Genomic DNA, 24290 nt, shown 5'->3' with positions numbered 1-24290 from the left:
AGAGGTGCTTTCTATGTGTGCTACAGAATGCAGCACACATAGAAAGTGGAAGAAACAAGGAGAAATATAGATATTTCTCCTTGCTACGCCTCACCTTGGGAGGAGTAAGATTTTGACACATTCCCAGGTTTACAAGTCCTTTTAAATCTAAGGCAGCGTAAATAAATATGGGAGTTGCATGGAAACACCCACCACAATGCCCATGGAACGCCTCCCGTGCACCAAGTAAGCCGACGCAGCGATTTGTGCTACCTTGCCTTACTTACTTATATTTGTGCAGCTATTCGAAGCCACGCAAGCTGGCCTTCTGTGGCTTTATAAATATGATTTGATGCTTTGCGTCATGCATGTACCACTTTGCATGGTGCAAGCATGAAGCAAGGACCTCATAAATATGCCCTCAAGTGTGACCTAAGCGTGAGCACTGCCTTTGTACATATGATGCATAAACTCTGATAACCATGTAGAACTGTTGTATTTGAATAGCAATATGGTCTTTTGCTGAAGGTTCTCTGAACGTCAGCATTGACATAATGAGAAAAATTAGCAATTCTTTTAGTAGAGTAATAAGAAAGAAATGTAATCTCATCTACAGCTCGTTGATATAAATTTGTGTAAGACATTCATTGTTGATGACGTTGAAGAAATGGTGGAAAGCGACAAAGCCCACACAAGTTCTTGAGTTGATTGCCCAATGTTTGTTTCTTCTCTGTAGGAGCTGTTCGGGTACCAGACACATCTCTGGAGGAGGGCGCTGTGCATCATCGGATACTTCCTGTCCCTTGGTTTCCTGCTCCTCATCTTCTACTGGAAGCCGGAGTGGGAGGTGTGGGCAAAGAGTACTCCGACCACCTTGAAAGACGCTGATGTCATCTTACTCAGAACCACGGTAATTTGAGTTCTTCTGGGGATTCGGTTAGAAGGCAGAAGTGTGAGACAACCACATTGCATATCTGTTCATACAGTAGCAAAATGTTCATTGGTTGTCCCACTCAAGTTTCCAACAATTGAGTTTGATATTTTTTAGAAGAAAATGTGTCTATTTTGCCCTTCTCTCTCGTGTAAGCGGGTATTTGTTTTTAAGTTGTCCATCTTGCTCATTCTCCATTACATGACCCGGTGTTCCTTTACCCCTCAGAATCACTGTGACACTGCATTGTTCAGTGCACAGAAGCCTCCCCTGGTGTTAGGCCTATGCCCTCTTGGCAATCTCATAGCATCATGAAACCTATGTCAGCTAGTTAACCATCATTTAGTGTTCAGGTCTTAACCATGTCTGATATGGTTCCAACATTATATTTCCAAGCCAAGGTCATTGCAGGTTGTGTGGCCTCCTATTGGTACAACTAATCAATAACAAGGAAGTCTTAGATGAATGCTAAGAGCTTCAGAGAGGATTGTGGTGTTGAGGAACCTTCCTCAAGGCTGTTGCTGATGTTTCATGTATTGTTGGTGTTGGACATTCCTGTCTTCATGTTCTCCTTGATCTATCAGCCGCTCGCAATATGGGTAACTACGCCTCCATCTGTTCAGAGAAGAGTTCCTTTTTTAACTCCCAAGTGTACTCAGGGCCTGTAAATTAAATGCTACCGGTGGACAGAGCATCTATTTTGCCACCCACTGCGATTGCACTGTAAAGCATTTCTATATTACTATTATGGATGCTTGGTTGAGGACTTTTATATTGCAAATTCAACCAGTCAAAATACCCCTTTTTGATAGTTCTTAGTCTTCCATTTTAATAAGCCATCGATAAGTAGGCCCAATTTCCCGTAAGGCAACTAGCATGTTATTGAAAAGTATGGTATGTAAAGGTTTTGTGTTAAGCATGTACTTACAGTGACTGGCACCTCAAAGCTATTTCCACTGAAGCAGGTTTGGCTGTTCCATAGCTTAGTAAATGTTATCATCACCTAGCAAACAACTATTGGGATTTTTGAAATATGCATTACAAGCTCAAATCACTAGTGAAGTCAGATTTGTAGTTATTTTGAAATTACTTTTAGGAAAATATTTTGAACTGCCTGAGGACCCTGGAAGGTATATCTGCTTTTTGGTCTCCTTTCTCTGACAGCCAGTAATTCGCATTTCAGTAGGCATGAATGATTTGTATACTTGCTCCCAGGATTAGGACAAAAGGCCTCAGGTGTGGGTAGTGTTTTTCACACGATGGCCTGTGAGCTGGGTCCAGGGACTTGATTAATTTTAAAGACCTAACAGGTCACAAGCAGATATTGCTAACACACAGGTTTGTGCTCCTTTATTGTCCCCCCTCCTGGACTGGTCATCATCACTAGGCCTGGGTAAAATTGTAATGACACTGGAGTTATTGCCAATATTGTGGGTATTTTGCATAACAAAATCAATGTGAAATGAACAAGATTACACAATGACACCACATTGAATAGATTTTGGGAGAAAGTTTAATGCTAAATTTACTGATCAGCTAATTTTTGACTGCAAGCAGAATTTGTTGTATAATTTTTAACTAGGCGGACTGTTTCGGTAATTATTGAGTGTAAAACTACAAATGCGAAGTGCCAGTATTTGAAAACAAACCTCTGGAAATCACCTCAAAATTACATCTTTGAGTTGAATTTTTATCCACATTATCCTTCAGATAATGTTTTTAGAACAAGATGCATTTTGCATGGTTCTGTGTAATTTTGCCTACTTTTGTAGACATTTTGTATAATTGGTTTACACAAAAATCTCCAAATGACGTCGCCCCTAGTCTTCGCAGAGGGGTCTTGCTGACTTCACAGTGTTGCATCCTGCTAGAGTGTCAAGACTTTCTCAACAGGACTGCTGGTGACTTTTAACACTTGGGGCACACTTCAAAGGAGGGAAATCAAATGGCAAAACAATTTGTTTGTATCCACTGTCTGGTTTTTGAAAATTCAGCTATGCTCTGTCTGACTTTTGTCTCTGAGTTTCTTTGGTGGTGCAGAGACTGCTTGAAGCTGGATTTAGTGTTAGATCGGCGAGGCAATGGAATTATCATAGTATTATCCCCATATCTACCCAGAGTCTCCAGAGCCCACGTTTAGTTTGGTCAAAGACCTTTGAAATCTTGAAAATGCCTAAAGTAGGAAGGGTGAAACCTGAGTGAGCAGCTGTAAAACTTTGTTGGGGCCTCCCCAGAGGTCATTTTCACGCACTAGCTTGTGTCAGGCATAATTGACACATCTCCCACCAACCATTTCAGAACACTCCTGGACCTGAGGAAGATCAGAAGAGCACAGAACCTGCTGTCTGCAACAGGAGAAGGGCCCAAACGATGGAACTAGGGGGGTCATTGTGATCGCGGACGGACTTGAGTCCGTCCGCGACCATAGAGGAGGAGGGAACCTCCGCATGGCCTGCGGAGTTCCCTCCTGTGCAATTAGGATGTGACCGCCACCCTGGCGGTAACATCCTCTATTTTTAACATTGTGGCGGGTGCTGCTTTAAGCTGCACCCGCCGCAATGTTAAAAATGAAAGCTGTGCATTTGCATGCGGCAGGCACCGTGCAGTGCCTGCCGCTCTGTGCACGCAAATGCAGCCCATGTGCACCACCCACACCCCCTGCACCCCTGGGGGCCCGCAACGGGTCCCCAAACAAGAATCCGTATGCCTTTGCACGGCGGACAAGCCGCCGTGTAAAGGCATTGAAATTCAGACATCCTAATATGGCTGGCGGTTTCTGAGAGACACTGCCACCATATTAGGCCTTTTCCGCCGCGGTTGTAAGCCAACCGCGGCGGAAAAGCAGCGGACCTAAACCAGGACCCACCTACCATCCTAATGTGGCAGTGGGTCTTTGGTGGGTTCGCAGAGGATTTTCCGCATCCGCCGGGCCGGCGGTGGCTTGCGCCGGCCCGGAGGATGCGGAAAATCCTCCATCATAATGTGCCCCCAGATCTCTCTCTTGTATGCAGGACTCAATTATTTTCCAACTAATATTTACTGTTAAACAACTTAAAAGTAATAAAACACAAATATATTTTTTTACATATTCCAATCCCAAATAAACTTAAACTAAATTAGAAAACCACGGTTACTAAAAAAACATTTAAAAAATCAATGATTTTAAATTATTACACCAACAAATATATACACTCATAAACTAAGCACAAAAATGTCACATAAAAAATGTAAAATAAATGTATATACCCTTAAAATACATAATCTTCATAAATACAAATATTTGATTACAGTTAAACATATTCCTTAATTAATGTCCACCAAACATGGAACAGACTGCAAAAAAAATGTACACCAAGCACAAAGTAACCAATAAAGTTGAACAGAAAACTAAGCAACTAACAGAGCTCAAACGCAAACTAAATAAACAGCATAAAAAGAAGCAAACAATCACCTAAACCTTGCAGTAAAATCGTTACATCGATATTCTGCATTGAAATTGCAGGAGCTACCCTACACAAAACAGATGACGTACATTGAAAAGTAAAAAAATCCCCTCAACTAAAAATGAAACAAAATATTTACCCTAACTCTTCACCTAAAATTTCCTACTAAAAATAAGCCTTTACCTTATATCTCTAAACTATGGATTCCAAAATGAGCTAAAAACAATCAGAATCCTGATAAACTTCTAAGCAAAATAGTCAAGCAACAGATGGAAAAATAAGTAAATGTAATGATATTTTTAAGAACTCAAGACCCCTACACATTAAAAAAACACAAACACCCTAAAAATGTAGCAATTATAGTTTCAAATGGTAAAATAAAAGAAACTTTTCCTCTTAAAAAATAACGAAACCCTGGGCCACATCGCGACGAAATACAGCCCAAAAAATCAGCAAGTTAAAAAATCAGCATGCATGTAATTATAAAATGAAAGCAGTTAAAATGAATTTAAAACTGTTAACCATAGTTTATAAGCATTTTAAACTTAAAGTAATACATACTTACTTCTAACATTTGCAGATAAAATGGCAAAAATAGCCACCACTCAGAAAGGCAAAAAATAATTACCGCACATGGGATATACATACAGCCAAAATAGCAGAGTCACCAAAAAAAACATTGGTAATGTCCTAAACACTATGACAATACTTGCTATGGGAGCACTAAAACTAGAAATGAAGGGCCTCCTAACAATGTCGGTCGGAAAGCAATCTGACCGACTCCTTGTCGGAATTGGTTCCGATCAACTCGGAGTCTCCGAATGCCGGTCGTAACTGAGTTGGACTTACTGAATGGTTACCTTTCCATAATAATCGTTTGTTCGTAAATGTTTCTGAGTCAGTCGGAAACATAGGTTCTGACACTGTTTAAGATAATCCGACCTCCGTCCGCGTCTTTCTGGCTGACATCGTAATAAGGCCCTAAATTGTAATAATATCAGGGAGCACAACCACCCCATAATAAAAAACAAAGATAGAAGTAAGAAATGTTTGGAAGTTGTGAGAGAAGCAAACACTATCTCCCTGGAACATACATCATTACTCTTTAAAAATATACTCCCCAAAGTTTGTGAACCCACTACAGGGCGCATGCCAGGAGTCCCTAATTTAAAAAGATTAGTAGCACAAACTTATAAATCCACAAAACAAGCCCAGCAGCCCGGAAAAGATATCAGGATATAGACATCCTGAAAATCTAACCACTATACATACTAAAGAACCCATCCTCCTGTACGACAACAAAAACAATGACAGGAGAAAAATAACAAGCCACAGAAAAAACCCTTCTCAGACTAAGCTAAACCAATACCTGGATGATGAATGGCACTTATGAAATATTCGGTCTGCCATTTACACAGATATACACCAGGCAAGGCGATTATCATAACAGTAAATGGCCCTAATTTACGCTCTACTTCCATACAAGAAAAGCGGTTCTTACTATGAACTACTCAGCCAAATTAAAATGAAGAATGACCATTACTACCCCAAAAAACATCATAATCAACTTTTATCAAGCAATGAGACAAACGATTTGAAAAATCACCTTTACGACGAACATGCAAGGCTAATATTTCAATTTTATTCAGAGTATTTGAAGATACCTTAAAAAATCTGCACTAAAGCCCTGATTACGAGTCAGGCGGTCTGAGGACCACCAACTTCGTGGGGGTGTGGCGATGGCAGTCCAGCCACTGCCGCACTGGCGGTGTGACCCCCCCCCAATTACGAGTTGGGCACTATACTGCCCTGGGACTGCTGATGCCACCAGGGATCTGCCGTTCCCTGGATGTGGTGCGGAGGTAGTGTCATGGAGGTTCCTCCTCCATGGTCACTATGGTGGAGAGGAAACACAGGGCCCCCCTATGCCTCCTCCCCTTGTGGATGAACACAGGGGAGCATAACATGTGCCCCCCTGTGTGCCTGCACAACAGTTTCTGCTCTGCACAGTATGGACTTTGAAGTCTATGCCATGCAGGAACCTTGTTCATCGTACCCATTGCAGTGCCTTCTTCAATGGCACTGGTGCTTTTGAAAGTGGCACCACCCTTGGACTATCACGCCACCAGCCCGCCAGATTAGTTTAAAGTTGTAATCTGATGGGCGGGTGGTGGCTTGTCTCAGTGGTGTGGGGGCGTGGTCCTGTTGTATCACCCACCCCTACAGTGCTGAAACTCATAATTCAGCCCTAAGTGTAGAATATGCAACAAACAGCTGATAATAGCCTTAGCACACGTACCAGTCACAGAATTAGCTAACCACTATACCCTACTCATAGAATCCCTGTACTGCCAAACCCATGAGGAAAATATCTAAGCCCTCTAATGCTCTATTTTGAAGACACTTGCACTGGCAGACTGCATCACTCTGGGCAGAGTGGACAACTCAAATACCATGCTAACATGTATTTGATAGCAACATGGCCAGACAAAAAAAACTATTTCTTTTTTTTCTTTTTTTTTAAATTCTTTTTATTAAAGTTTTTATCCCTTTTACCACGTTTTCCAATACATATTACAGCACAAATGCACAAAAAATAAACCCATAATAACACAAGTATTTTTCCAAAGATGAAGACATACTTTGATGCAATACATATAATACATATAATTTCCTCTCCCAGCCCGACAGTGGAGATCCCTCCACTATTCTGCACTCTTTTTCCACTGATCTAATGGTTGCCATATCCTTCCTCCCAGTGCTCTCGCCCTTCTACCCTTCCTTTTGTATATAGCTTTCTCCAGATTATACGTGGAAAGTAACCTTGCTATCCATGTTTGAAATGTCGGTGGCACCCTATCAAGCCCCAAAACAACAATTTCTTCCAAGGCCACAAGAGACTAAGGACACTTTACCCAATACCAATTGTTTGAAATCCTAAAAAATGGACAAAGCTGCCAAGAATTAAGAGGACAATCTTTAAACCAAACCAAACCTAAAATATCCAAACAACCAAACAAAATTATGAAATGCTACAATAGAAAGTAGAACTTTTTATAAATAACAAAGGGCTCCACTACTTTGAAAAGATAGCAAGAACACTACTTCAAACCACCTGACAGTCTAAAATAAATTCACATCCAACATAAATATATTTATTTAGAAACCACTGAATATCATTCTGCAGTGCATACCCCTCTGCACACTGACGTACTCTACAGTAATCAGGGCAGAGTACGTAAGGCGCAGAGGAGTTTGCACTGCTGTACAGAGGTTTCTAAACAGAGCCAGATAAAGGAGCATTTCCTCTATGTTTAAATAATACTGCAGATTAAAGTGTAATCTGAAGTGGATTTTAAACATAGAGGGACTACTCTCTTATCCAGCCCTGTTTAGAAACCAACCACTGCAGAATAACTCCACTGGCAGAGCAGCAGAATTTATCAGTAAATCCTTGCTAAAAGAGTAATACAGAATTACCAAATTCCTCCAATCTTGCCGGCAGAATTAAAAATTCTGCGCAGGCCTATTGTTGATGTGGGTCTGAGTGGTGCTGATTGGTGATGTTTCCAGGTGCTAGACGTGGTTGGGGCATGGGTCTGTTGGAGCACCTCAGAGAATGATTGCTGCTGTGTTGTTTCTGAAGAGGTTTTTCTGTTTGGTCAGGTGGCTGTCTAGGTTATTATAAGTGGGTAAGTTAGCGATGAGTTCTCTGGGGTTGGGTTGGTGCGCAAAGTTGCTGTGGATGTTTGTGATTTTGCTGTGGAAGAAGTTGGATAGATTGTCACAGAGTTGTTGGGAGGCAGCAATGTTTTTGACAGTGGCTGAGGGTAAGGTGAAATCATTGACGTTTTAAAAGATCTCCTTGCAGTTGTTGGAGCCTCCTTTTTTCTTGGTGTCTGCTATTTGCAGATGATAGCGTCTGAGTGTAGCCTTGTAGATAGTTCTCTCTGTGGTGTTGTGGCTGCCTCTCTATTTCCTGTTTCGCTGTTTATAGTGTTTGTTGGTGTCTCTGATTTTTTCTGTGTACCAGCTGGCCCGCTAGTCTGATCTAATATGCTTGTTGGTCTTGATAGGTATGAGGAAATCTGTGCAGTTCTTGATCAATTTGTGGGGCGAGCTTTATTCTTTCTGAGGGTTCTAAGCCAGTCTGCTTCTGTGAGTTTTTGCCCCAACTGTGCCAAGGAATGCTAGGGGTGTTGACCTGGGGTGAGTTGAGCTGGAAGCGGATGATGGAGGAGTTGGTCCATGTGACCAATGTGATGGAGTTGTATTTGATGCTGTTGCTTGTGGTGAAGATGGGTCCAGTGTGTGTCTTGCAGTGTGTGTTTGTTCTGAAATGAGATGTTGCTCAATCTTTTGAGGAGTGTTGTGGAGCAGGGGTTGCTTCGGTCTTCCAGGTGAAAGTTGAGGTCTCTGAGGAGAATGTTGACTCTAAAGTGAATGGTCAGCAAAGCAACAAAGTCAGTGAGGAGGTTAGTAAAGGTGGCTAATGTTCTAAGTGGTCAGTAGACGACGGTTCTTTTCAGAGATTTGCAGCTTGAAGTTCAAGTGTTCCATAAATGGGGTGGCATTCTCTGTGGATGTTGTGCGTTTGATAGATTCCTTGTAGAAGATAGTGAGTCCTCCTCTTGGCTTGTGAAGGCATTCCTGTCAAGCAATCTTATAGCCCACTGGAACTGATGTCAGGAGCTGATGAGGGGTTGAGACAGGTCTCTCTGATGAAGAGGGTGTCGGGTGCGGTGCTGCTCAACAGGTCCCATATTTTGGTTGTGTGTTTGTTGAGAAGCATGCATGCGAGATAGTTTTGACAGTGGGTTTGCTGTGGCATGAGGTGATTGGTGGGGGTATAGACATTATTGTTGCTTGGGTGGCATGTGTCTTGGGAGAGGATGTTAAGGGCGTTAGTAGTATTTGCCTGGGGGGGTTGGGTGGATGGCTGCTGGGCAGCAGGCAGTGGGTGCGATTGAAAGCTACCCTGGTGTGAAGCGTGTCAACAGTTGGGGGAATGCAGTCTGGGGTCTGGCAATTTATGGAGTGCTGTGGGTTATCGTTGGGAAGTGATCGGACCAGGGTTACTGGTGCTTGACACGATTTAGGTATGTACAGGTGCAGAAGGGCTTGCCTTTGGCAAGACTTCGGCATGCAATTGCCACGCCAGCTGTGTTGATCCGCTGCATGTCCAAGTTGGAGCTGCCAATAAATAGGTCCTGAGAAGAGGGAGGAGTGCAGGGTGCTGTGATGTAATTTCCTAAGCTGATGAGTGATTGAAAATAAAATACTCTTGCTTGGCTTCGTCTTGGCTTCGTCTTTTAAAGTTGGCTTTGGCAGGAAAACCAATAATGACGCTTCCTGCTCAGTTCGATATTGGGATATTAAGTGACGTTACTTCTTGTTCAGATCCAATCCAGATCCTTTTGTGGAAGGTGTCAGACACCAAAAGGGTTAGATTAACTATAACCAATCCAATGTAAGTCAATTAGCAGAAGGTGTTTCACACTGAAAGCGTCATATTTATTATTCCCACTCAATATAAACCACCACGTGTCAAACACTAAATAGATCAAAAATTGCAATTCCCACACCAATCTAAACTATTTTCACTAAGCTATTACAAATAATACAAAGGAATCCTCTATTATAAATCATTCTAAAAAAGATTTAAACTATCATAATGATAATATTCACTATGCCACCCCAAAATAAATGATATAGAGACTTACAGATAAATTAAATTAGAGAGTCCTACTTCAAAAACTGATGAATGGAATTACACCAAATTTGGCAGGAATATAGATCTTGATCCAGAAAGGGTGATTTTAATGATTTGGTGTAAAGCTCTTCTGTAGTTTTTTATCTATTAGAGAACAAAAGGGGAACAAAAATAAATGCATATCTAGACAGTTGAGTTTCACAAGATTCCATAGAACCCAATTTAAAAAAATAGAGTGTGCTGACTGGCCTGTGAAGCTTTTTATCCCTTGGTCCATCCTGCTCCTGCAGGAATCAGAATCTTGCGAGAATCATCACTCTGATTGGCTGTCAGCAACATGAAGAAAATGTTGCTGGCAGCCTATCAAGGACTCAGGAACTTGGTCCCCTGTCCTCTCATTTTTTAGAACAAAAATATAGGAGGGAAGTAAGGGATACCCTGCCGCACTAGCCCCGGGCAAAAAAATAAAAAAACACTGGGGGCCCCATTATGATGTCGGGTGGATTGCCCCCGCCAGGCTGGCGGTGGCTACCGCCAGCCTGGCGGGGCAATCCGCCGGACATCCACGCTCATTTTCGCCCCGCCATATTAGTATGGCGGGGAGGTCTTCGGCGGACGGCAAGGCCGTCCGCCGCTTTTCCGCCCCGGTCGCCTTGCAGCCGGGGGCGGAAAAGGAATAATATGGTGGCGGTGTCTATTATACACCGCCAGCCATATTACGATGGACCTGGGCAGGTGCCTTTCCGTGGCGGCAATGCCACCACGGGAAGGCATGCGGTCTTCACTTTGGGGGGCCAAAGTGAAGGAGGGGTGGGGGGTGCACCCGGGGGGGGGTACCTGTGGTACCCCCTGCATTTGCATATACAATGCGGTAGGCACCGCGTGGTGCCTTCCGCGTTGTGTATGCAAATGCATACATGCATTTATGGCATTGTGACGGGCGGTGCAGAGAGCACCGCCCGCCACAATGTTATAAATGCAGGATGCGGCCGCCACTGTGGAGACCGTATCCTAATTCTATCCACGGGAACCCCCCCCCTTATGGCGGGCGGTCCCTAGCCCCGATTGGATGGCGGGCGGACTAAGTCTGCCCGTCATCCTAATGACCCCCTGGGTGTTTTGCAGTGATACCAGGGTACTCCGACGAGATCGTGAAGGGGGAGAAGAGGGCTGTCCATCATTTGTTTTGAAATATCTGGGGAGGGGTCTTGTAGATCTAAAATGTTAGACTATTGTTCTTATAATATTATAGTTAACTAATACTAAATACAGAAAATAAAAACACGAAATCAAGTACATAAATTAAATCAAATGAATGATAATATACAAAATATAAAACAATAAAAAAATACATTAAATAATAATTCGTATTTAAATAACAATGACAATTAAACTGATTTAATTTTATTTTGAAAAGCAGTCTCTAATCTATTATGTATGTATGCAAATAAAAATTATCCCCACACAAAATTAAAATGTAAAAAATCATCTACAATTGTTAGAAGGAAAAACTGAAAATCTAATTTATACAAATATTTGTAAAATATATACTATATTAACTAAAATATTAAATGAATTTACAAATTTGAATTCAATAAATGAAAACTTGAATTTATATGTATACTTACAGCTCCCCCCTTTTCCCATATAAACCCCATATCCCACTACAAAAAAATACAAATCATTATTTAAACTTCCATAAAAAATTTATTTTTGTAAAAATACATTAAAGATTCAATGCAAACATTCATAACAAAATATAAACTGCTAAGCAGACTATATAAATACAACTAAATAAAACCAATACAAATAAAATTACACTAACACAAACACAAACATTGCAAAAACATTGAAAAAATTATATTTCTTGCTGTGATAAAAACATTACAAATGATATTCTTCCCTGTGATATTCTTGTGGCTTATATTTTCTTCATCACAATATTCTTTAGACTATATTTCTATGTAAAATTTAGAAAAATTTCATAACTTTGGTTTTGCTCATTGGATTTTTGTCATCTTTGTGCCATTATTTTATTTATTTTTGCTCTATTTTTGTAATTGGTTTGCAATTGTTATTAATTTTCATTTTCACTTTAATTACTATCTTAGTAATGCATAAATACTTTGACTCTAAGTTAAGCTTGTCTATTCTGTGCCTTAGTTTTCAGGGTTTTTGGCTCCGGCTAATTTAGTGACTTTGAGGATACACACAGACAAGGATTGAGGTTGTTACCTGACGTAGGCACCTACCCCCCTTCACCAGTAACCCAATTTGTTACAAATTCAGTCAATGATACAAAAAGCATTTGGGATGCTAGGGGAGACTAAAGGAAGGAGGAATAGAGTAACATACTGGTCAGCTGTATGTTGTACAAAAGGTGAAGCATGTCTAAGGTGAAGCTACCAGTACAAGTGAGAGTGCAGGATGGGCAGAAGAGACCCCTTGGGGTCAATGAGGAAGAAAGCATTTTCTCCTCATTCAAACAGCATCACATTGAAAGATTAAATTACAACTGATCTTGCCAGTTTTCTGTGGAACAATGGAGCTCACCCTATTGCTTAGACTTTCTCCTCTCCCCAGCCTTTACAAACAGTAGTGCACAGCAGTAGTCACTCTCCTTAGTAATTTCTACACCATTTTTGCCATTGGGGGGTCAACAAGATGACAATTATTCTGGCTCTGAGCACAAACTTTCAGTTTTAATCATTCAAAATAAATCTATTGACATCCCCACCAGTGCTTTAAATGGGCCGGTACTGTCCGGTACGGAGTACCAACACTTTTTAATATTGAGAGGAAAAATACTTGCACTTATGAAGAGAAATGTAATACTTTTAATTGGAGAGTACCGGCACTTCTCAGAAACAAGCAGGTACTCTGGTACAGAGTATCAGCACTTCTATTTTTCCATTTCAAGCACTGATCCCCACTGTACTCTAATGATTTGATTTAACTTGTGCATTTATAAAGCGCATGAATGCCCGTAGGTGTCTAGGCACTGAAACCAAGTAAGGTGCCGGTATAACTGTAGATGAAATGTTAGTTAGCGAAGAGCCACGTTTTTAGCGCTTTCCTAAAAGATAGCAGCGAAGGACTATTATGTATGTCTTGACTGTCCCTAAAAGAAAGCTACTTCCGCCCCAGCGAACTTTTTTCAACCTAGACGTTTGTAGAAGTTTACTACGTGCAAATCTTAGACTTCTGGAAGGCATGTACCAGTTCAGATTTGTCTTCAAGAATTGAGGACCCGCACAGTGCAGTGCTTTGAACGGTAGGCATTGGGATTCCTCTTGTCCACTGGGAGCAAGTGCAGGGCTTTTAGACAGTGGGAGACAGGCTGGGACCTAGGAATGCTTGGCGTATCTGTGATGCCCACATGACCTGCCGATACTGCTGTTCCTTGAATGTCGACTGAGTCTCCTATGACATCTCTCTTCAGGATGACTTTAAAAACTACTCCCGGAAGAAGGTGCGGTGGATCTACCTGTCGTCACTATTGGGCACGTCGAGTGGTGAAGGGGACTATCCAATCACAGCGGACAAGCAGGCCGTCATCAACCAAGCTATCATCAAGCCAGAGAACAAGGTAAACCCTTCTTCAGGTTCCATCTCATCACTTGAAAGCCAGAAGCATAGAGTCACCAATATTATTTGTATGTTTGGTATAAATGTATTTAAACATAAAGAAAATAGGAAACACTCCCTACAAATGACACCCTACAGTGATGACACCATGGACTTTTGTACATTTAAATTTGTGGAGTGTTTCACATCTACGGTGATCACAGAAGGTGGGTGCTCTCCTTCCTTTATGCATCTTGATTTGAATTGCATAAAGTCAATTACTATAATCTCCTTGGACTGTATTATGCTCAGTATTGACCAACTACATGTCATGATGACTCTGAGGTACAGAAACGTCTGTGGTTGTTAAGCCGCTTTAAGTGTTAATTCTCTTTACAAATCAAAAAGAGGAGAGTGATCGAGTGCCTATTTCAGATGGAATCGAATGGTGAAATTCATCATTTTCCAATTGATGGAATTATTTTTTCCATTATACAAATGCAAAAGTCCATCCTGTGCAAGGGGTGGGCGGAATCGTTCAGAAAAATTTCCTAAAGATGTTTCAGTTATTTGTACAAAAGGGAAAATACAATAAGTCAGTTTGCATGTTTTTTCATCCCATATTGATTCTCTCAATATTGATTTTACACAGTTTCAAGAAGGGTGCTTTGGATTGTCTTAAAGTTCTGGTGCCGCCTAGCTTAAATGACACTGGTCATTGGTTAGAAGGTTTCCCGATGGATTTACTGGAGCAATGGAAGTGGAACCACAAGCGTACCTTAATTTACACATGCCCTCCCCGAGATTTGTGTGCCTTGAGTCCCAGCTACAAGACCAAATATCCTGCTGTTTGGTGCTCACAGATAGCTGCCTGACAGGGCGTGCTAAACTGCATGCCAGGGGGCCCACATTGCAACCACATAGGGGTTGAGTAAACATTGTTTAAAGCTGGTCTGAGGGGAAAATCTGTAGCACAGGATGGGTCTTGGCCACCTTTAGAGTTGCTTGTAGGGAAAGTGGACACTTAAATCTGAAGACCCTTGAATGTGTGAATGAAAACCATGCTGGGGCCCCTTGCTTTATTCTTTCATAAATCCTCCTTCAAACTCCACGCCTATTGGCAGATCAGGAGGAAGAGACCTCCAAGGAGCGTGCGATTTGCAAAAGATCAAACTATTTTAATGCTGCAGACCCATGGTTGTAAAGCAGGACTGCATGTTCCAATGCCCATTACTTTACCACCATCTTGCATGTTGGTGAATAGTCTCTGGGAGTGGGCAAAGTCGAACAACTTTCTTCCCAGGTAATACCCAATCCACTTTTTTTTAACCTAAACTTACAAACTGTCTTTCGAAAGAATGTAAACAATATAAATGGCTGAAAAATATGGCGACAGAGAATTAGGTTCAAATGGTGATTGCCCAAGAGCACACAAGGTATTCAGATAAGGGCAGAATTTAAAAACATGTTCCTCAGTTTCCAACTAGCCTAGTACTCCACGACTGAGGAGGCAGTAAGATTTATGAATAGACCAAGACACCCCCTTCCCAGAGAAATGTCACTGTATTATGGGCCTTGTCCAGATTTATACCTCAATTATGTTCAGGAAAGCAGCTCTCCAACAAACGCCTTCTGCTGTGTCCTTGTGCAAAACTTGTCATCCCACTAGCAAAATGTGTACACATGTCCTATAAACAAATATTTATAATTTAGCCACTCTATTCTAAGCAGAAATATCTTACAAAGGAACCTGAGTCCGCCCACTATCCCCGGGGTTTTGGGACTGGCCGCCAGACATGCGGCGGTCTCACACCACGAATTAGGATGCAACCGCCACCATGGCGGATGCATTCCGCAATTTAACATTGCAGCAGGTGCTGCTGACAGCAGCACCCACCGCGATGGTAAAATCGCATGCAAGGCATTTCACTGCACCACATTGCAGGCACCACACGGTGCCTGCCACTTGGTGCAGCAAAATGTAGGGGGTACCTTTGGTACCCCCCAAGTGCACCCCACCTCCCCGAGGCACAAAGATGGCCCGCAATGGGCCCTCAAACACAATCCCTGATAGCTTTTCCATGGAGGCGTTGCCGCCATGGAAAGGCCTTCCAAACCCAACATTCTGGTGGTGGACGTTGCCTGCTAGGCACCCCCACTATATTAGACCCCCTGCTCTGCCCGGCAGGCAATCGTGATGATTGCCACCAGCGCGAAAGCAGCAGACTGACTTTACATCGGCTGTGATACCCACCACCATCATAATATGGCGGGGTTAAAGCTCATGATGATGGTGTAACGATCGCCACCGTAGGCCCAGCGGTGGCGATCGTTATGCCATCGTAATGAGCCCCTTGATGTACTGTAGGTTGCAGGTGAATGTGATGACTGTTTGCTTTCAGCTTCCTTTAGATTTGTGGCAAATGAGTTGACACCCAGTATTTTGTTTTGTGTCTGTTTTGTGTGTGAGTGTGTTTGCCTGTGTGGTTGTATGTGTGTGTGAAGCAAGATTAGTCACTGTCCTTCAAAATCCTTCATATGCTACTGTCACCTCTTAAGAACCCATTTCTTACTCCCCACAGCACACCCCCTTCTGCCAAGCATATTGCCGAACCCTATTTCTTTACTACAATACCCTACTTTATTACTCTCTTACATCATCCAGCCCCATCATTCGACCCCTATCAGCCTACCTCCAAGAACCCACTCTGTCACCCGCCTCAGCCCATCTGCCGACCCCATCACCTTACATTACCCTAGCCAATCATGCTAAGACAACATCCTCTCCCATCACCGTATAGTTTCGACATGCCCAGCCCTGGGTATGTGTAATAACACTTACCATGGACTTACAAGTAAATTAAAGGTGCCAATTGGGTATAGGCCAACGTTACCATGTTTTAAAGGAGTGGATAGCAGGGGTAAAGTGCACAGAGTCCTAAAGCCAACAAAACGACCTCAGCAAACAATTTGAGGAACCCCCCCACGGGTGTCAGGTCTAAAATTGTGTTTTTCTGTGCAGGTTCGATTTATTCGGGTTCAGAAGATACGATACGTGTGGGACAACGCCACAAACTGCTTCATGAAGATCGGGTATGTTTGGATTTCTCAATGCCACAATTGTCTCTAAATACAACTCAAGGAAACGTCAGTCCTCCAGCCTCCATTGCAGGTGCAAGGGTTTGTTATTGGTTTTCGTGTGTGTGGGTGGGGGGGTCATATGATTTTACCTATAATCGGGGTGAGTCCGCTTCTAGTATTTCAATAATTTACATTTAAGAAGCTTCGCCCAAGAAAGCCCTGCCCACGTACAAAAAATTGTATTAACTGATCAAGAAACTCTTATGAAAATTGTGGATTCTGCTGTGTGGTTGTTTCCAATTGTTTTTTAGTTAAATAATGGTTCTCTTAGGGCCACTGGGGGTGCCCCGCATGAAGACCGGGCATTCCTAGGACTAAGATCAAACAATTCTTAGGTGAAGGTGAGGTACAAGGTTTGCTTGCGCTCTTAGAGGACGGTCCAACAGGCATGGCCAGGAGCTCCTACACGGATGGAGTGTGAGTTAAAAGAAAAGAGAGTGATTGTTGGCATCAAATTTTCAAAAAGTTTCGATTACATACTGATAAGAATTTTTTCCTGTTTTTTCCTTTCAGGGTTCTGGAGGACAGGTACTCCTGCACTGACATACACAGGAAGTTTGGACCCGGGTTCACAAGTGAAGAACAAGAAATCGGGTAGGAAGACTGCGACTGTAGAATTGAGATCAGCTGTTAGTAGAGCAGCTGGTGCAGTTGCACCAGGGCAGGGGTGCGAGGGACCCTAGCATGCCTTATGTTGGTTGCAGAATATTGAAAAGGCTCGCTCTGTTTCTATGTTGAAGCCTGGCAGACAGCTCTCTGGATGCAAAGACATAATGGGACATGCTGAAAGCTGACCTCGGATTGCATCCGCCCATTGCTTACCATTGGATTTGTCTTTTGTACCTTACATCTGCTTCCCTTCTATTCAGCTGCTTTATTTATTTGAGGCTGCCCAGCATGTCTCTGTCCGCCTGATAACCACAGCCTCTCTAGCATCTCTTTGAAAGGCTCCAAGCAGGGCTTTACGTGGGATGAAAAAACTGGGAGGTCTCTCACAGAGGCGTGGCCAATGTAATTAAGGGCGTGGCTTAATACACATCGGCTTAAAATCTGTTCTTAGCATAGTGTGCCGCCCGACTTGTATTTTGCTGTTTCTGTCATTACATCCAGATATATGATACAGCAAGTAACTTCATACCTACAACAAGTTAGGACTATTGGCTTTGTCAATGGTTGTTAGTTGCATAAGATAAATAAGCAGCAACTATAGCTTGTTGTATATATTATTGAAAAAGCTTCCACCTAAAGCCCTGGTGATACCACGACAATGCTGCTGCTCCTGAGTTTTCAAAAAGAGAAGGGGAATCCGGACTGGCAGCCCGGAAAAAAACGGACCGCCTGTGCCAGGGCACAAAACAGAGCCCGATAGAGACCCGTTTCGAAGCCTCCTTTAAAAAACTGCCGGTGCTCAGCACCGGTGAGACCTGGCCCACTTCAAGCCCTGTCTCCATGTATTCTTCTGAAAGCGAAAACAACTGAGAGGTAGGCCCATATACTTGCACCGATCTCTAAAACATCGGTGCAAATATATGGGCCTACGTCTCAGTTGTTTTCGCCAAGGGATACCTTGTTATTTCACTGTTTGCTAGTACCCTATTCCCCTGGTGTGTTAAGTGGTCTCTCTCGTTCATTTCACATTCTTCTGAAAGCACCTGCTTTACAGGAGCTCTTTTTTGTGAAGCACTCCAAGAGAGTGCCTGTGTTTTTCAGCTGCTCGTGGACTGTGTTAAATGTACTGTATATCTTTGAAAAGGTTTCCTACGTCCTATGTACGTTGCTATACTTTTGGGGTCAAGGGTGGTTTGAGATCCAGTCCACCACAGATGGCAGGCCACTTCAAGTACCCGCCCTCTGTCCACTTTGTGCTTTAGTAGTTCTTGTTACCATGGCCAATTATCTTTCCGCGTGACTCAATCTACTTATCTCTGGCTCTACACGCTCATGCTGGAGTTCAGCAGGTGAATGAGCAATGACGGGCTCTTTAAATGTTGTTTTGATCTTGGAATTCTTGCTGTGCCTTCAAATACAAATATCAAATGTCAGGTGCAGTCTTCTGTTTATTCTTTTGTAAGAGAGATTGGTGTTCACTTTTTAGGTCGAGGGAACAGTGCTTGCACTATCGCTTAGTGACCTGTTGTAGATGGTTCGTGGAGTTATACTCCACCCACTGCTTGCCCTTGCTTTTTATTTGTGTGTGCCACTGTTCTTTGAAAATCCTTGCTTACTACTGGGCAATTGTTCCTCTTTTCCCTCCTTTCTGTTTCCGCTTTCCTGCTATGGAGCACCGGCCGAGTTCTATCTGCCTACGCTGTCAGCGTTTCAGTATTCCTCTGAGGACAACTTTTTAGGTCTCGCCTGTCGATGCGCATGCGTATCGAGCAAGGCGAGAGTATTGGGACTTATCCACTCTTTATCCACACTGCAAGGAATCGTGGCGATTCCTTGCAGTGCCCGTGACTTTTAAGCTCAATGCGCATGCGCATTGAGCTTAAAAGCGCGTGCACGTCCGTCTTTGTTTACCCGCTCCGCCCCCTCCCCTTCCCGCCGTGTCGCATTTCTCCTCCCCCCTCCCCTCTCCTCCGTCCGTCTTGTTAGTTTAATTTAACCCGCTCCGCCCCCTCCCCTTCCCACCGTGTCGCATTTCTCCTCCCCCTCCCCTCTCCTCCGTCCGTCTTGTTTTTTTTCTAATTTTCAATTCCCTTAATTTCTTTCCTCAAAATGTATTTAGACGCAGTTTGTTTATTAGAGGCGCATTCGCCTCTCAGCATACGCCCGAGCCATACCTTTTGTGCATGTGTTTTCGCTAAATAGCAAGCATGCGCTGGTGCTATACACTGAAATGCCACTGGAGAGCAACATTCGTTTAGCATGTAAAGTTTACGGCAGCACATGCGCACCTTATGCGGTAGCCAGGTCTAATGGGGGACATTAATTTACTCAATCTGGGCAAAGACATTCATTGGACTACTGTTTCCGGTTCTGCAGCCGCTCTCACCTAAGATGGCGATCATGGCAGTCCATGAGTGCTTTTATATGAGGGCGACTCTTCGCTTTTGAGTATCTACTTTGGAGAGTGGCACACTAATTCTGTGGAAATATTTAGCATTTTGGAAGGGCGATCTGAAGGGGGCCCAAAATCAGTTTAATTTAACCCGCGCCGCCCCCTCCCCTTCCCACCGTGTCGCATTTCTCCTCCCCCCTCCCCTCTCCTCCTTCCGTCTTGTTTTTTTTCTAATTTTCAATTCCCTTAATTTCTTTCCTCAAAATGTATTTAGACGCAGTTTGTTTATTAGAGGCGCATTCGCCTCTCAGCATACGCCCGAGCCATACCTTTTGTGCATGTGTTTTCGCTAAATAGCAAGCATGCGCTGGTGCTATACACTGAAATGCCACTGGAGAGCAACATTCGTTTAGCATGTAAAGTTTACGGCAGCACATGCGCACCTTATGCGGTAGCCAGGTCTAATGGGGGACATTAATTTACTCAATCTGGGCAAAGACATTCATTGGACTACTGTTTCCGGTTCTGCAGCCGCTCTCACCTAAGATGGCGATCATGGCAGTCCATGAGTGCTTTTATATGAGGGCGACTCTTTGCTTTTGAGTATCTACTTTGGAGAGTGGCACACTAATTCTGTGGAAATATTTAGCATTTTGGAAGGGCGATCTGAAGGGGGCCCAAAATCAGTTTAATTTAACCCGCTCCGCCCCCTCCCCTTCCCACCGTGTCGCATTTCTCCTCCCCCCTCCCCTCTCCTCCGTCCGTCTTGTTTTTTTTCTAATTTTCAATTCCCTTAATTTCTTTCCTCAAAATGTATTTAGACGCACTTTGTTTATTAGAGGCGCATTCGCCTCTCAGCATACGCCCGAGCCATACCTTTTGTGCATGTGTTTTCGCTAAATAGCAAGCATGCGCTGGTGCTATACACTGAAATGCCACTGGAGAGCAACATTCGTTTAGCATGTAAAGTTTACGGCAGCACATGCGCACCTTATGCGGTAGCCAGGTCTAATGGGGGACATTAATTTACTCAATCTGGGCAAAGACATTCATTGGACTACTGTTTCCGGTTCTGCAGCCGCTCTCACCTAAGATGGCGATCATGGCAGTCCATGAGTGCTTTTATATGAGGGCGACTCTTCGCTTTTGAGTATCTACTTTGGAGAGTGGCACACTAATTCTGTGGAAATATTTAGCATTTTGGAAGGGCGATCTGAAGGGGGCCCAAAAACGGTTGCACGCAAGCAAAGGTATGGTCCTTATATGCACAGAAACAGCGACCAAGGAGCAATGGGTAGTCTGTCTTCTTTGTCTAGCTCCCAGTCCTCCCAGAGCAGTCGTGCTGGGAACAGTAACTAGAGCTATGGCCTTGCAGCCCCACCTAAGTCTTGCGAGACCCAGTGGGGTCCGCCTGCCTCACGCGCCTTGCAGTGAGTAGTGACACATCTCCTGCAGCTTATTTTCTTATTGCCATCTAAACTAGCGCTTTTGGTCCCTGCTAAGGTGCTCCTTCATAGCACTGTGCTTCTCTGGCCCTTGTTCTGGTATGGTTTATACGGCAAATACTCTAATCATAACCCACAGGCTTCCAGCTAGTTGATGCTCCGAAGCGGGGCTTCTCACTGTGTGAGAGTAAATGTGTAAAAAATAAGTGCCCACTGTTTCTTGTCTGCAAACATGTGTTCATCGATGTCTTATTTCTTGTGGGAAGAACGGAAAAACCATATTTTTAGAAGCACGTTGGTCCGTTCACAGTAGAAAATGTATTGGCTTTTCTTTTCCATAGAACATGCTGCGTCCTAGTATATCAGTGCAACTCTTTTGGTGATAGTTACAAGTGTTATCTCCTAGAACCACCCTGTGGCGTTCATTGCACATGACTTGAAGTGCCTGTTACCTTAACGTATTAAAAGACGTGTTTCATTAAGAAAACCTTTTACTCGGCTAACAATGGTTTTGTACAATACACTGCTTTAAGTTGGGATAAAACAAAACGTGATGTGGCCAAAAAAGAACATACATCCTTTCTAAGAGGCATTGCAGGTGTAATTAAGGGTGTTGCTCAAAACAAGTTCAAGTTTTACCATTTGCCCCTCCCCTGGAGAAAGGACCCCTTCCTTGTGTCCTTCCACTGCTGTGTTCTCAGGTGCTACTTTTTAGGGTCAACCTGCAACAGCTCATGAATATACACTCTTGCTAGCGATACTCTGTTGTATACAGTAAAGGGCTTGCAACCTGCCCATTGCTTACCATTTGTTAGAATCAGATTCACTCTGCTTTGCTGCATACTTAATCACCAGGAGAAGCCATGCGTCACTTCACTCGCCCTCACCCTCACTCACCCTCAACACCTCACCCTCAACCTCAAACCCTTACCCTCACTCACCCTCACTCACCCTCACTCACCCTCACCCTCACTCACCCTCACTCACCCTCACTCTCACTCACCCTCAACCCCTCACCCTCACTCACCCTCAACCCCTCACCCTCACCCCCTCACCCTCACTCACCCTCACTCACCCTCACTCACCCTCACTCACCCTCAACCCCTCACTCACCCTCACTCATCCTCACTCACCCTCAACCCCTCACCCTCACCCACCCTCAACCCCTCACCCTAACTCACACTCACCCTCACTCACCCTCACCCTCACTCACCCTCACTCACCCTCACTCTCACTCACCCTCAACCCCTCACTCACCCTCACTCACCCTCACCCACCCTCACCCTCACTCACCCTCAACCCCTCACACAGTGCAATAGGTCTCGGAGCATTTGAGTTAGAGCTTTTAGAATTGTTTATGGCTTTTTTTATTTGTAATTCTTTAGCATTGGCTACAGGAAACAAAAATGCTAAAGATTTACAAAAAAAACCCCATAAACAATTCTAAAAGCACTAACTCTAATGCTGCGAGACCTATTGCATTTCCAATGCTTGTTTTTCATGGGTCAAGTTACTCTTGTAAACAAAGCACCGCACTTGCAGTTTCACTTTCAATAGGGGGCCATCTGCTTTTCTTTGCTTTTGCATTCACCACAGTATAAGCACCTAGTGCCGTTGCATTTATCCCAGGGAGTGGACTGCAGCGATTGTTTATTTAATCTACATTGCTGTTTACCAATGTGTGGATAAAATACAGCTTCTAATGGGGTATTTACGTACACTTGACCGCTCTCCTGCACTGCAACCCCTCAGGTCTCATAGTTCGACGGGTTCTTCATTTAGATTTGGATCGCACTGTTCTTAAAGGGTTTCGGCAACAAAAAGGTAATCTGAAAATTTGCTTTACTGTCCTAACCTCATACAGATTAGCCTAGCGAATTAGGCCTTGCTTTGGGTACCGCTTTTTTGCCCAGTCCTCGTACCTCACATACATTACCACGCCTCCAAGCAAAAGCGAAAAGTTCAAGTGACGCACAGCTCGTGCAACGTATGCACATAATACGTAACGTCAAGACATTTTGTGATCGGTGCAACAGCTGGAGCATTTCAGGCACTTAGAGACACATGCATCAAGGTATGATTTTGCGAGTCCTTAATTGCGATAATTAAGGAATCGCAATTAAGGACTTGCAGAATCCTGTGCATATAGGAATCGCGATAAAAATTGCGATTCCTACATATTCCTTATTTGCGACTCACAAATTGCGAGTCACAAGTAAGGAATGGCTTCTCGTTCATTCCGATGGGCCTACAGGCCCATAGGAATGAATGGGAAATTAGATGCGCAATTTGCGAGTACCAATAGGTACTCACAAATTGCGCATGCAATTTCAAGTGTGCAAGGGTGCCAAAAGGACACCCTGATGCACCCCTGAAATTGATCCATGCACATATATTGCGCACACACATGTCCCAGGGGCATGTGTGTGTGTAACCTACAACTTTGTATAATGCACTTTAGTGCATTTTTCAAAGTTTTCGCTATTTACCATCTGGTATGATTTTGCGGTAAATAGTGGGCCAAAATAGCAAAATTGCTATTTTAAAAGGCATCTTGCAATGCATTTAAGGTATCGCAATTTGTGATTCCTTAAATGCAATCGTAATTTGAGAAATCACAAAAATTGTGAATGGCAAGTTGTTTCATGCATCGCAAAAGCTAATTTTGCAATCGCAAACGGCCGTTTTTTGCGAATCGTACTGGTTGCGATGGCAAAAAGCTTCGATGCATGTGCCCCTTAGCAACAGCAGCAGCAACCACAGTTGAATGACTCCATCCTTGGTGGTGCAGGGTGAGGAACAGCGCACCCGTTTTCTGGCAAAAGACCCCAGCTCCACACTCTTTAAATCACACAAGCAGTTACTGCTATGTAGAAGAAACAATCACCTGGGGTAGGACGTTGTTCTGTGCCCCCTACATTCTGTACATAAAGGGGGAGTCGAGGCGTATTTTTTTATGAAAAGTAGCACACATCAGAGCTCTGAAGCTGTATGGATTGTTTGGTCCTCCAATGTCATCATGAGGAAAGCTGCTCAATACATACTTGCACTCTCTCCTATGGAAGGCCCA

General features: G+C 43.4%; 1 protein-coding gene across 1 annotated transcript in view; it reads left to right on the top strand.

The window, feature by feature from the left end:
* LOC147684242 (putative cation-transporting ATPase 13A4) overlaps window positions 1-24290 on the top strand; it is a 249194-nt gene that overhangs the window by 47312 nt on the left and 177592 nt on the right. The window contains exons 2-5 of the mRNA XM_086944644.1: window positions 716-889; window positions 13509-13655; window positions 16656-16726; window positions 17288-17368. Coding sequence (XP_086800770.1) covers window positions 716-889; window positions 13509-13655; window positions 16656-16726; window positions 17288-17368 — 473 coding nt within the window. The remainder of the gene's footprint in view (window positions 1-715; window positions 890-13508; window positions 13656-16655; window positions 16727-17287; window positions 17369-24290) is intronic.

Source organism: Lissotriton vulgaris, chromosome 11 (assembly GCF_964263255.1).
Source record: "Lissotriton vulgaris chromosome 11, aLisVul1.2, whole genome shotgun sequence".
NCBI classification, from domain to species: domain Eukaryota; kingdom Metazoa; phylum Chordata; class Amphibia; order Caudata; family Salamandridae; genus Lissotriton; species Lissotriton vulgaris.
Note: the sequence above shows the minus strand (reverse complement) of the source record. Positions and strands in the feature narration are given on the sequence as shown.